The following is a 12,190-nucleotide window of genomic DNA, read 5'->3' as shown; positions in this document are numbered from 1 at the left end:
CAATTCTCCTATCTGCATCCCTAGAACCTAGCAGGAAGAAATCAGTATGTTCATTAGATACATGAAATGAGTTCGTAGTGCTCCCACCCTTTTTTCTTTTTTTAAAATCTCCTGGCAAGAATTCTTTCATTTAGTAAACTGCAATGACAACCTTCCCAGCTTTGGCGAGAACAAGATTACCCAATGGAGTTTCATGTTAAAAATTCCATGTAAAAAGGCTAACTGTCCCCTTCCAGGGATATATCCAGTTACGGTCACTTATTTCTGAATCATTCAAATTTACAAACGAAATTCATTTGTGGCAGAGAGGATGAAAAACAGGTGTAAGTATCTGCACAAACATACACAATAATCACAGATGTATACCACTTAATCTCCTCCTCTAAACAAAACTGCACAGTAAATAACATTACTTGAAAGTATAGCCACAGATACCTAGGAATACTCTGAGAGTACACGTGTGGGTAAACTTCAGCACTCACAAGAAACAACAGCAACAAAAAAGTTTCCGTACTACTATGAATGTCAACATAAAGAATCCTACAATCCTAAAACCAGAAAGAATTCTAAGGATCACCACAACCACTTCCTCTTAAAGGCAAAAACTAGGAGACTGAGAAAAGGGACTTCTCCAAGATCCTGGAAGCCCTGGCTGCAGCCCAGGGCCTAAACCAGGTTGCATGGCCATACTCCACTATCTGTTCCAATAGACAAGGCTGCTTGCACTGCAGCAGCTGCAGGCTGCTCTCAAAGCACAGTCTGGGGACCTCTGGTGAGTTGGGGACCCTTTCGGGAGGCCTTCCCAGATCAAAACTATTTTCAAAATAGTCTCAGACTTTACTTGTTTTTTCCACTCTCATTCTCTGATGAGTATAAAGTGGAGCCTTCCAGAGAACGCTTGGTAAGTGATGACCAACAGTTTAAATGCAGAAGTACATATAGGCATCCAGGGTTCTTACCTTAAGCCAGACATTAAACAGATCTGTAAACTTGTAAACAATGTTACTTGTCTCGATACATTTGTTCAGAAAGTAGCTATTTTTAGAAAACGTTATTTAAGCTGCAATGTGTTTATTGCTAGGATTTTAAAGTAAATTAATAAGTTACCATAGTTTAAATTATACAGTTTTAATTTTTAATACAGTAACTATTGATAGCTATAACCACTAAACAAAGACCCTTGGGGTCCTTCTTAATTGAAGAGTATAAAAGGACCTCAAGACCAAAAGATTTGAGAACCCTTGCCTTCTTTCCACACTTACACACTTACTGATGACATGAAAAAGGAAAAAAAGTTCTTTTGCCAACAACTAACACACCACAGAATCTTATCTTCAGTTTCAAGGCAATGCAATATATTGGACCTATTTTAGTAAACAGCTCAGTTCACTTATAAGAAGAAAACCTTACATTTTAAAATTTTCTCTTCAGCTTCTTTAAGGTGTGAGGTTGACGTAGGGCACCATGTGGGAAGCCAACCAGTTAGCCATCCTGACCTAGAGCATCAAAACAAAATACAAAGAGGTGAGTTCGTGCTCTTCTCAACTCCCAACTGCTACACAGGGAGAAGACAAGCAGAACAGACAGTCCACTGTCTGTGTGATGAGGAAGCTGTCTGCAGGTGACAAATTCACCAAATAGGTACAAAGCATTGTGACCAAGTACTGAGATACAGAAACCTTCAACCTGAGAACCTCCATGTAGATCTCAAAGTCCATCTTACCTTCATGGATAGTCACACTCCACACAGTCAAGTAGACTAAAAATGGGCAGAACAAGAAAAGAGAAAAAAGGCATTCCCCTACCCCACTGCAAGACAGTTTCTTATCAGGGTGGAAGTACAAAAAGTCAAAGACTATGAGTTTGATCATTTCAATGGCAGATTCACAGCAAATATAAAACACACTTTCTATGAGGGCAGAGAGAAGAGAAACCTTATTAAAGAATGAGATTGGAAAAAAAAAAAAAAGGGCTTCAAATATCATGGTTAAGAACACATTCCTAAAACAAATGCAGAGGTCGGGCCCATGTACAATCTACCATAACATGACCTGGTTAACTATCAAAAGCTTTGGATTCCAGCAAACAGCAAATGATGAGAATATCCCAGGCATCTGGTGGACAAACAGAAAACAAGCAAGCAGGCCTTGGGCAAGAGGTGAGGAAAGGTACAGTGAGGCTCGTAGCAAACCAAACAGAGGGGGAGCCTTCAAATCCTGGCTCAGCAGCAGAACGTAGGCACACCCTGACATGACGTGGGGTATCAGCGGTCACCTAACAGTTCCCAAGAGCTCAGCACTTGACCTGTACCACTTAAAGTGTGACCTTTCTCATGAGAGAAAATGAATTCGAGAAGAGGAAGCAGATTCCAGATGAGAAGCAATAGCCAGAATGAAGGCTCGGGCAACAGGGATGGAGACAAGAAGATGAGGAATAATGAAAAATCAAACCAGGTGAGGTTAATAGAAGATGAATAAGTTCTGGAGATTGAATGCATGGCATAGTGATTACAGTCAACAATACTGTACTGTAGACTTCATAACTAAGAGACTAGATCTTAAATGTTCTCACCACACGCAAAAAAGAGAATTATGTGATGTGGCGGAGGTGATAGCCAAGCTATGGTGGGAATCATGCTGCAATATATAAATGGATAAATCAACACACTGTATATCTTGAACTTAACAATGTTACATGTTCATTATATCTCAATTTTAAAAATAAAAGCAAAAAAAAATCTAATGGAAGAAAACAGGAACCCCAACAACTCTAATACATGATAGAATGAACTCACTCTACAGTTACTTACTAAGCACACACTATCTTTATGGAACTATTCTATTCACTTGGGGTGTATCAGTTACCAAACAGCCAACAATGATTAATTCTCCCTAAAGGGATCGGGAAGTTGTTTTTGGACTGGATCTTCACAAATAGGGTACTTCTTTCTTTTTTAAAAAAAATATATTTTATTGAAGTGTAGTGGACTTACAATGTCTCAGGTACACAGAAAAGGGATTCAGTTATACAAATACACATATATTATTTTTGAATTTATTTTCCATCATAGGTTATTACAAGATATTGACTACAGCTCCCTATGCTATACAGTACACCTTTGTTGCTTGTTGCATATCTATTTTTTAGTTAGAAATCTAGCATTCTAGTCATACTAAGTCAAAGAAATAGAATCAAAATGTCATAATTTTTCCAATTAGGCAAAAATTCATGTTTCTAAAATACATATATCATACATATTTATATATATATATATGTATACAAAAGCTTTTCTACTACACTTGATAAAGGTTTGAGAAAGAACATCCAAAAAAAAAAAAGAAGAGATGGAGAAACTGGAGAACATAAACTAAATGAAATGGAAGCACTCAATATGAAATAGAAAAAATGAAACAAACTAGATAAAAGTAAAAGATCATCATATAGTCCAGTTGTTTTTAAACACGACTGCTCATTAGAAACATATCTGGAGCTCTGGAGAAAAAAAGCAATACCTGAGCATTTGTACTTTTCAAAAAATTTCAAGATAATTCTGATATGCATCTGGATTTTAAAAAGTGATGACAGGTTCTTCTATTACAGCCTAGTTTTGGTGATAGAGAGTTCTATTATTTTTCTGTTGATCAATCATGATACAATAGTATTGAGTAATACTGCGATCATAGTTATGTAATCACAATAGTAAAAGATATTTATCAGTTTTCACAATCAATAGACAGACAACAAATAACAGATAATTACAACTGCAAGCCATAATTGGAACATGATTAACAATATAAAATAGTTATATACAATTTAGGGAGGGTCAGGCAGAGTGATGTGGTAAGTGGAAGGGCATACAGCACATGCTCTCATCCACCAGCCAGTCTATGTCTTTTGCTTGGTGCATTTAATCCATTTACATTTAAGGTAATTATCGATATATATGATCCTATTACCATTTTCTCAATTGTTTTGGGTTTATTTCCTGTAGGTTTTCCTTCTCTTGTTTCCTGCCTAGAGAAGTTCCTTTAGCATTTGTTGTAAAGCTGGTTTGGTGGTGCTGAAATCTCTTAACTTTTGCTTGTCTGGAAAGCTTTTGATTTCTCCATCAAATCTGAAGGAGTCTTGCTGGGTAGAGTATTCTTGGTTGTAGGTTCTTCCCTTCCATCACTTTAAATCGGTCATGCCATTCCCTTCTGGCTTGGAGAGTTTCTGCTGAGAAATCAGCGGTTAGCCTGACGGGAGTTTCTGTGTATGTTATTTGTCATTTTTTCCCTTTTGGTTTTAGTATTTCATCTCTGTCTTTAAATTTTGTCAGTTTGATTACTCTGTGTCTCGGTGTGTTCCTCCTCGCGTTTATCCTTCCTGGGACTCTGTGCTGCCAGAACTTGGTTGACTATTTCCTTTCCCATGTTTGGGAAGTTTCCAGCTACTATCTCTTCAAATATTTTCTCAGGTCCTTTCACTCTCTCTCTTCTCCTTCTGGGACCCTTACAGTGTGAATGTTGGTGTGTTTAATGTTGTCCCAGAGGTCTCTTGCCTGGAAAATCCCATGGACGGAGGAGCCTGGTAGGCTGCAGTCCATGGGGTCGCGAAGAGTCGGACACGACTGAGCAACTTCACTTTCACTTTTCACTTTCATGCATTGGAGAAGGCAATGGCAACCCACTCCAGTGTTCTTGCCTGGAGAATCCCAGGGACGGGGGAGCCTGGTGGGCTGCCGTCTATGGGGTCGCACAGAGTCAGACACGACTGAAGCGACTTAGCAGCAGCAGCAGCAACAGCAGCAGCAGAGGTCTCTTAGGCTGTCTTCATTTCTTTTCATTCTATTTTCTATATTCTCTTCTGTGGCAGTGATTTCCACCATTCTGTCCTCCAGGTCATTTATCCATTCTTCTGTCTCAGTTATTCTGCTATTGGTTCCTTCTAGTGTATTCTTCATCTCTGTTTTTTTGTTCTTTAATTCTTCTAGGTCTTCAGTAAACATTTCTTGTATCTTCTCAATCTTTGCCTCCATTCTTTTCCCAAGATCCTAGATCTGCTTCACTATCATTATTCTGAATTCTTTTTCTGGAAGGTTATCTATCTCCATTTCATTTAGTTGTTTTTCTGGGGTTTTATGTTGTCCCTTCATCTGGGACATAACTTTCTGCTTTTTCATCGCGGTTAGCTTTCTGTAATATGGTTTTAGTTTTAGCTGCTGCGAAACTGTGCTTCTGTCTGTCCTCTGATGGATGAGGCTAAGAGGCTTGTGTAAGCTTCCTGATGGGAGGGACTGACATGGGAAAAACTGGGTCTTGCTCTGGCAGGCAGGGCCTTGCTCAGTAAAGCTTTAATCCAATTATCTGCTGACAGGTAGGGTTGCACTCCCTCCCTGGTAGTTGTTTGGCCAGGGGCAACCTAGTCCTGGGGTCTGCAGACTCTATGGGAGGATTAATGGTGAACTTCAAGAGGGTTTACGCCCAAGGGGACCTTCCAGTGCCCCCGTTCCTGCAGTGTGCCCCTGCCGACCCACGCCTCCACAGGAGGCCCTCCAACACTAGTTTTGGTTCAGTCTCTGGTGGGGTTACTGCTGCTCTCCTCTGGGGCTTCACGTGCTCAAAATTTTGTTTGTGCCCTCAAAGACTGGAGTCTCTGTTTCCCCTCAGTCCTCTGGAAAGGCTATAATCAAATCCCGCTGGCCCTCAAGGTCAGATTCCCTGGGGATTCCCAGTCCCTTTGTCAGATCCCTGGGCTGGGAAGCCTCACGTAGGGTTCAGAACCTTCACAACAGTGCAAGAACTTCATTGGCATTATTGTTCTCCAGTTTGTGGATCACCCACCTGGTGGGTATGAGATTTTCATTTTATCGTGATCGCTCCCCTCCTACCATCTTGCTGCGATTTCTTCTTTGTCTTTGGACATGGGGTATCTTTTTTTGGTGGGTTCCAGCATCCTCCTGTCGATGGTTGTTCAACAGCCAGTTGCAATTTTGGTGCTCTCCACTATTTTGAACCAAAACCAGAGGATATTTCGAAAGCTGCAGTGGTGGCTCAGGCATTCCCCGTGTAGGAAAGGCATGAGCACATGTACACAATGAAGTATGTCATGCATGTGGCGAGGTGACAAGGGCACTGTTTCCAATGGCTGCTCTAACAAATTGCCACATGCTTTAAGCCACAGAAATTAATGCTGTCACAGCTCTGGAGACCCGAGTCTGAATTCAATGTCATTGGGCTGCCTCCCAATATCGGCTCTAAGGGAAAAACTCTTTCCTAGTCTCTTCAGGGTTCTCGTGGCTGCTGGCATTCCTCACCCTGGAGCAACATCATCACTCCAGTTACCTGTGCGCCTACTACATGCCTTCCCACTGCTGCATGTCTTCTGAAGCAGGAAATATGTTCCAAGGTAGAGTAAATACACTCAATAAATAGTAGTTGATTTTATACTGACAACAATAGCTATGATTCACTAACATTGACGAGGCATAAAATAAGAGTTTTATATAAGGTTCAGAGGCAGCTCAAAGATAAGAATTGACAGAGAATTGTCATTTTACATGAACTGCTTGTCTTAAAGGTAAGGCTACTTCTAGTTGACCTACACTGGGAACTGCAGCCTTGCTCCAATCTTTCACTTGAAGCTTTAATGTCATTTTTGCCATTTCTTATTCTCTGTCCTCTAGACATATAACATTCCCTGTCCTCTTGCTTCCTGGACTTGAATATCCTTGGAATACACCCTTCCCCTTCTTCCCATGATTCATTATCTGCCCTACTGCACTTTGAGCATAACGAAAGCTAAACCCACGTTTAACGTCATTCTTATATTGCCAGTGCCAAAAACACTAACTGGTTGATGGCCATGTGAGTGCTTCATAACTGTGTGTGTGAAATGAAGGCCTTGGTCATAAGAAATAAGAGAAGCAGATGAAGGAAGGCCAATGAGGATCATTTTTATAGGCAGAGAGCACCTCCAGTACCACCGGTTCCCATTAGAAGACAGGACACAGGCGAGTTACAGGCCGAACCTCCCAAAACAAAACAAAAAACAAACAAACGTCAGTGCAAAAAGGTCAATCAAGAAAAGGGTAATCAACAGAATGAACAATTTAGGAAGGTGATCAGAAGCATTGTACTTCATGCTTTTTTGTCATATACATAAATTTTTCCTTTTTATCTGCTAGTCAAATTTCTTCTTTTTATCTTTAGACATAAAGACTTCATAGTAAATTTCATAGCTATGTATGTATGTATGCATATGAACACACATACATACAGAGGATTACAGGACAGGACTATAAGCAGATGTGGGCTTCCCAGGTGGCAAAGAATCCAACTGCTAATCCAGGAGATGCAGGAGATTCAGGTTCGACCCCTGGTTCAGGAAGATCCCCTGGAGCAGGAAATGGCAACCCACTCCAGTATCCTCCCCTGGGAAATCCCATGGACAGAGGAGTCTAGCGGGCTACACTTCATGGGGCCACAAAAGAGTCGGACATGACTGAGTGACTAAACAAAAACAAAAGCAAATGTACCTGGTCAGGTTTTCATGGCAGGTGGGTTATACAGTGGAGATAATATGTGAAAAGAAGAACGCTGGGGTTCCGGTTCTAGACGGAAGATCCTGCTCTCATCTCCTCCACGCACACACTGAATCTACAGCTACAGACAGAACAATCTCCTCTGACAATAACCTAAAAGCTGGCTGAGCAAGCCCTCCTTAAAAGGGGCAAACTAGAGAGAAACCACTTCAAAGCAGCTGGGAAAGGCTGAGACACAACCTCACCGTAAACCCTACCATATAGTGCAGCAACCCACAATCAGGAGGTAATGCAAAACCCAGAGCTACTCCCTGAGGAGCAAACAGCTCATAACCCACATACGGCTCCCTGACTTTGAAGATTGGCACCTGAAAGATGAGCCCCAAAAATGTCTGGTTTTAAGGCTCAAGGCTATGACATACGTGGGGTGTGGCATACCAAGGAACGGTTCTCAAAGGGCTTGTGTGTAGCCTCACGGGCACCAGGGCCCAGCCCAGAAGCAGCCCTCTGAAAGCACCCCGGCTTCATGTGAGAGACTCACTTCCTAGTCTTAAAGCGATGGCAGAAGGGGCGGGGGCCTGCTGGGATGCTCTCCAGGGACGGAGACTGGTGGGTATCATCTTCCTGCTCTCTGCCATCTTCTGTTTGGTGACCCAGTTTTTAGGTTTGCTATCCAGAGGACACCCCTTCTTTCCCCCGGCTCTGGCAGTCAGAGGGGCTTGTGTTCCTGGGTGCCATGGGGCTGTAACAATCACAGAGACAGTTCTTGGAGACTATCACCCCTAGGACACCACACAGACGAAATACACCCCTCGTCTCTCTCAGAAGAGGCCTGTTTATTTGTCCAGAGTTTTGGCCTTAGAAGCAGGTTTCTGGTACGGCAAACGAGCAACTACAGAGGTGCGTTCATGGAGCACAGGCTAGGGGATGCCATTTTACACTCACCCTCTGCCTTGCTATAGCTCACCAGCGTCTTCCAGAAGGGAGCTCGTCCAATCCTCTGGAGCCGTGATTTGTGTGACTGCTGCCCAGGGGACACCTCCAGATCCGGGGACCAGTGGGGAGGCTTATGACTGTGGTCCCATAGCACTTATCTCTATCTCGGTAAGGTTTTTTTCCCCTCTGAGGTTTTATTGTGTTTCTTCGTCTGAAACATATTCCTTTGTTTCTTCATTTTGCTTGATTCTCTGTGTTGGTTTCTGTGCATTAGATGAAAAACCACGTTTCCCAATGGTAAAGGGTTGGTTGTAGGAGGTTAATCTCATTGTTCAGCGCTAGCTCCTGGTTGTCTTTCAATCCTTTGTGATTGTCCAAGAAGCTAATTTTATTTTTACTAGTTCCCAGTAGTTGAGGGTGTGCCAACACAGTGTCCCAAAGGGGAGGATCTCAGTTGGCACCTAGATTTAGGCTGACTAGAAGCCAAACACTCAGGTATCAGTTTTTAAAGAACACAACAAAAGCAAAAATAAACAAGTGCAACTACATCAAACTAAAAAGCTTCTGCGCAGCAAAGGAAACCCTCAACAAAACAAAAAGGCAACCTACGAAATGGGAGAAAACATCTGAAAATCATAAATTTGATAAGAGGTTAATATCCAAAATACATAAAGAACTCATGCAACTCAACAGCAAAAAAAAATTAAAAAGTCCAATTAAAAAATGGGCAGAGGATCTGAATACACTTTTTGCCAAAGACAACATACAAATGGCAAACAGACAGATGAAAAGATGCTCAGGTCACTAACATCGGAAAAATGTAAATCAAAACCATAATGAGATATCCTCTCACACTTGTTAGAATGGCTATTATCAAAAAGGTAAGAAAGAAAAAAATGTTACAGATGATATGAAGAAAAAGGAACGCTTGCACACTGTTGGTGGAAAACAGTATGAAGTTTCCTCAAAAAATAAAACTACCTGAGGATCCAGCAATTCCACTTCTGGGTATTTATCTGAAGACAAAAAAAGTAACTTGAAAAGATATATGCACCCCAGTGTTCACTGAAGCATTATCGATAATGCAATGGCCAAGATACAGAAAAAAACCTAAGTGTTCATCAACAAACTGATAGAGAAAGAGTGTACGTTACACAAAACATATACATAATGGAATATTATTCAGCCATAAAAAAGAATGAAATATTAACATTTGCACAACATGGGTGAACCTAGGGGGTATCATGCTAAGTGAAATTAAGTCAGACAGAGAAAGACAAATTCATATGCTCTCACTTACATGTGGAATCTTTCAAAACAACTACAACAACGATAAGCTCAGAGATGAACTGGTGGTTGACAGAGGAGGAGAGTGGGAAAAATGGGTGAAGGGAGTAAAAGGAAAAAACTTTCAGCTATAAAATAAGTAAGTCACGGGGATGTAATGTATAGCATGGCAACTACAGTTAATGATACTGTACTGCATATTTGAAAGTTGCTGAGAGAGCAAATCTAAAAAAGTTGTCATCACAAGAAAAAAATTCTATAACTATGCATGGTTAATTAGACTGACTGTGATGATCATTTCACAATATATAAAAATCATTATGTTATACCCCTGAAACAAATACAAAGATATATGTTAATTATGCCTCAATAATAAAAAAGAAGGATAGAATAGAAGATCCATAATAGCGTATATTAAAATGAGGCTCCAATCTAACATTCTCTGCTACCGGTTTCTGAATTAACAGGAGGTAAGACCTCTAGGCATCTCTGACAAATGTTACGTATAACTTATTATCAAGTATCAAGATAACAGAAAGCATTACTACTATCAGTCTATTTGCAAATATGTGAACAACTGACAAATGATAAAGGAAAAACAACTCAAGTCTTCAGCAATGAAATTTTCAATTTATTCAACTGCCTGCTAAGCTGCAACTAAAACTGTTATTTCTTAGTTACAGCTTAACAGGCAACTAAAAGAATCTTATGCTCCTCAGAGCTTAAAATTAAAAAAAGTTCTTAAAAAAAAAAAGTTCTTGATAAGATAGTCATCAACATCTATCTATGTCTGGCCACAAGTACATGAACTAGTACCAACAGAAAGTTACTCACAACTCAATTTCATTAATTTTTTTCAGCAAATATTCCTCAATAACAGCACAGTTCTTGGCCAAAGAGAATCAGAGGCCAGTACAACAAAAACAACAAATACAAGTAAAATGAACTATAATCTACTATTGTTCCCCCTCACATCATAGACATATTGGGGCAGAGGAAACACAAATGCAATCTTTGTTTCAGTATTCAAATCATATATAAAAAATTTCAGTTTCTGAATGCCTACTATGCACAAGGCACTAGAGTTTAAAATGTGATGTGTCAGCCGTTAATATAAGAATCATGCCTACCTTCACCTATTCACCACTCATTACAGAACCAATTTTTAAGGGATAGGATTGTCTTGTCTATGCATTTTGCCTCCCAGTGACTGCTTTAACTCAAAGAGAAGGGGCAAAATAATGTTTTTATGATTGCAAGGCTATTTATTGCATTACATTAAAAACAAGGTCTCTTCAACCACAAGAGGGGCCAATAATAACTCTCCAGGTTTTTTACAGCAGCTTTTTCAACAAAGTGGATAATTTTTTTAAGTGGAGCTTTTCTAAAGTATATTTAAACTGAAAAATAATATATTTAACAAAATACAGTAAAAGTTTATCTTCACCGTAAATGGAACTGTAAAGATACCTCTCTTCCCTTGGCCCTCATGGTTTCTGTCTAATCAGTTTTTGCCTTAATTAGGTGACAATATTTTATACAAATTGCCTTTATTTTTTTCTTAGAGTTATTCTACAGGATTGAGTGTTAGCACATAATAGGCTCAAAGGCACATTTTTAAAGAGTGACAGCAAGGGTCTCACCTTTTCCTCCCTTCAGTTTACAAGCTTTTGCTCATGAGGTCCCACACCTTAGCTGGCAACCTCTATGATTCAACTCTCTAAAACACCCATACAACCTCACTTCCTGGCTTTGGGGTAAATTGACCTCATCTTCAAAGAAACCCTCTGCCTCTTCCACAAAATATCCTATGCCATTCAGAGTTGCTTTTGCATTTCTCAGCTTACTGTGTGGAAGACTGAGATTGGAACTAAGCACACAGTCTGAAGTTTGTCAGATGTCCAGCCACCCTTCTGAGGGCACAAAATCCAAAAGAACAATTCAATTTACCATGGCCATGATACAGTCAACAAGATACAGGGCTGCCTCCTCAGAGCTTTGGGAGATACACAGAAAAGCAAAAATTAACTTCTCTAATAAGCAGATAAACAGTAAATACCATCATACATTGCTGAGGCCCTGACTTCAGAAGAGATGAAAAGTGTCAGCTGTAATATAAAGATAAGACATTCACAATAGGGACTCTATCTATCAATGGCATCAAGAAGATTTTATCATACACTGTCTTATCTATTGAGAACCAACCTCATTAGGAAGGCTGAGGACCCAAGCCCTAAAACATCTAAATAAAATACTAAATAAACTTGCTTTGCAACCTTTAACATGTAAACAATACTTTTAGTGAGCAGACTTCTGAATAAGAAAAGCTTTAAAACACTATACCAAAGGTGGCAACTCTAAGGAAAGCCAAATAAGATGTGCTTAGCATATTAACAGTTTGTTAACTCAAGAATCTGATTTTAAGTATCCCGAGTTCAACAAATG

At 40.1% G+C, this 12,190-nt stretch overlaps 1 protein-coding gene across 3 annotated transcripts in view; it reads right to left on the bottom strand.

Moving 5' to 3' along the window:
• ABHD5 (abhydrolase domain containing 5, lysophosphatidic acid acyltransferase) overlaps window positions 1–12,190 on the bottom strand; it is a 38,389-nt gene that overhangs the window by 17,659 nt on the left and 8,540 nt on the right. For 2 of the 3 annotated variants that reach the window (XM_081527800.1, XM_081527803.1), the window contains exon 2: window positions 1,411–1,496. The exons of the other annotated variant lie outside the window; for it this stretch is intronic. In XM_081527800.1, coding sequence (XP_081383926.1) covers window positions 1,411–1,496 — 86 coding nt within the window. The remainder of the gene's footprint in view (window positions 1–1,410; window positions 1,497–12,190) is intronic. 3 annotated transcript variants of the gene reach the window in all.

Source organism: Giraffa tippelskirchi, chromosome 9 (genome assembly GCF_054371585.1).
Source record: "Giraffa tippelskirchi isolate mGirTip1 chromosome 9, T2T-mGirTip1v1.2.pri, whole genome shotgun sequence".
Classification (NCBI taxonomy): Eukaryota; Metazoa; Chordata; class Mammalia; order Artiodactyla; family Giraffidae; genus Giraffa; species Giraffa tippelskirchi.
This window is presented reverse-complemented; position numbering and strand designations above follow the sequence as displayed.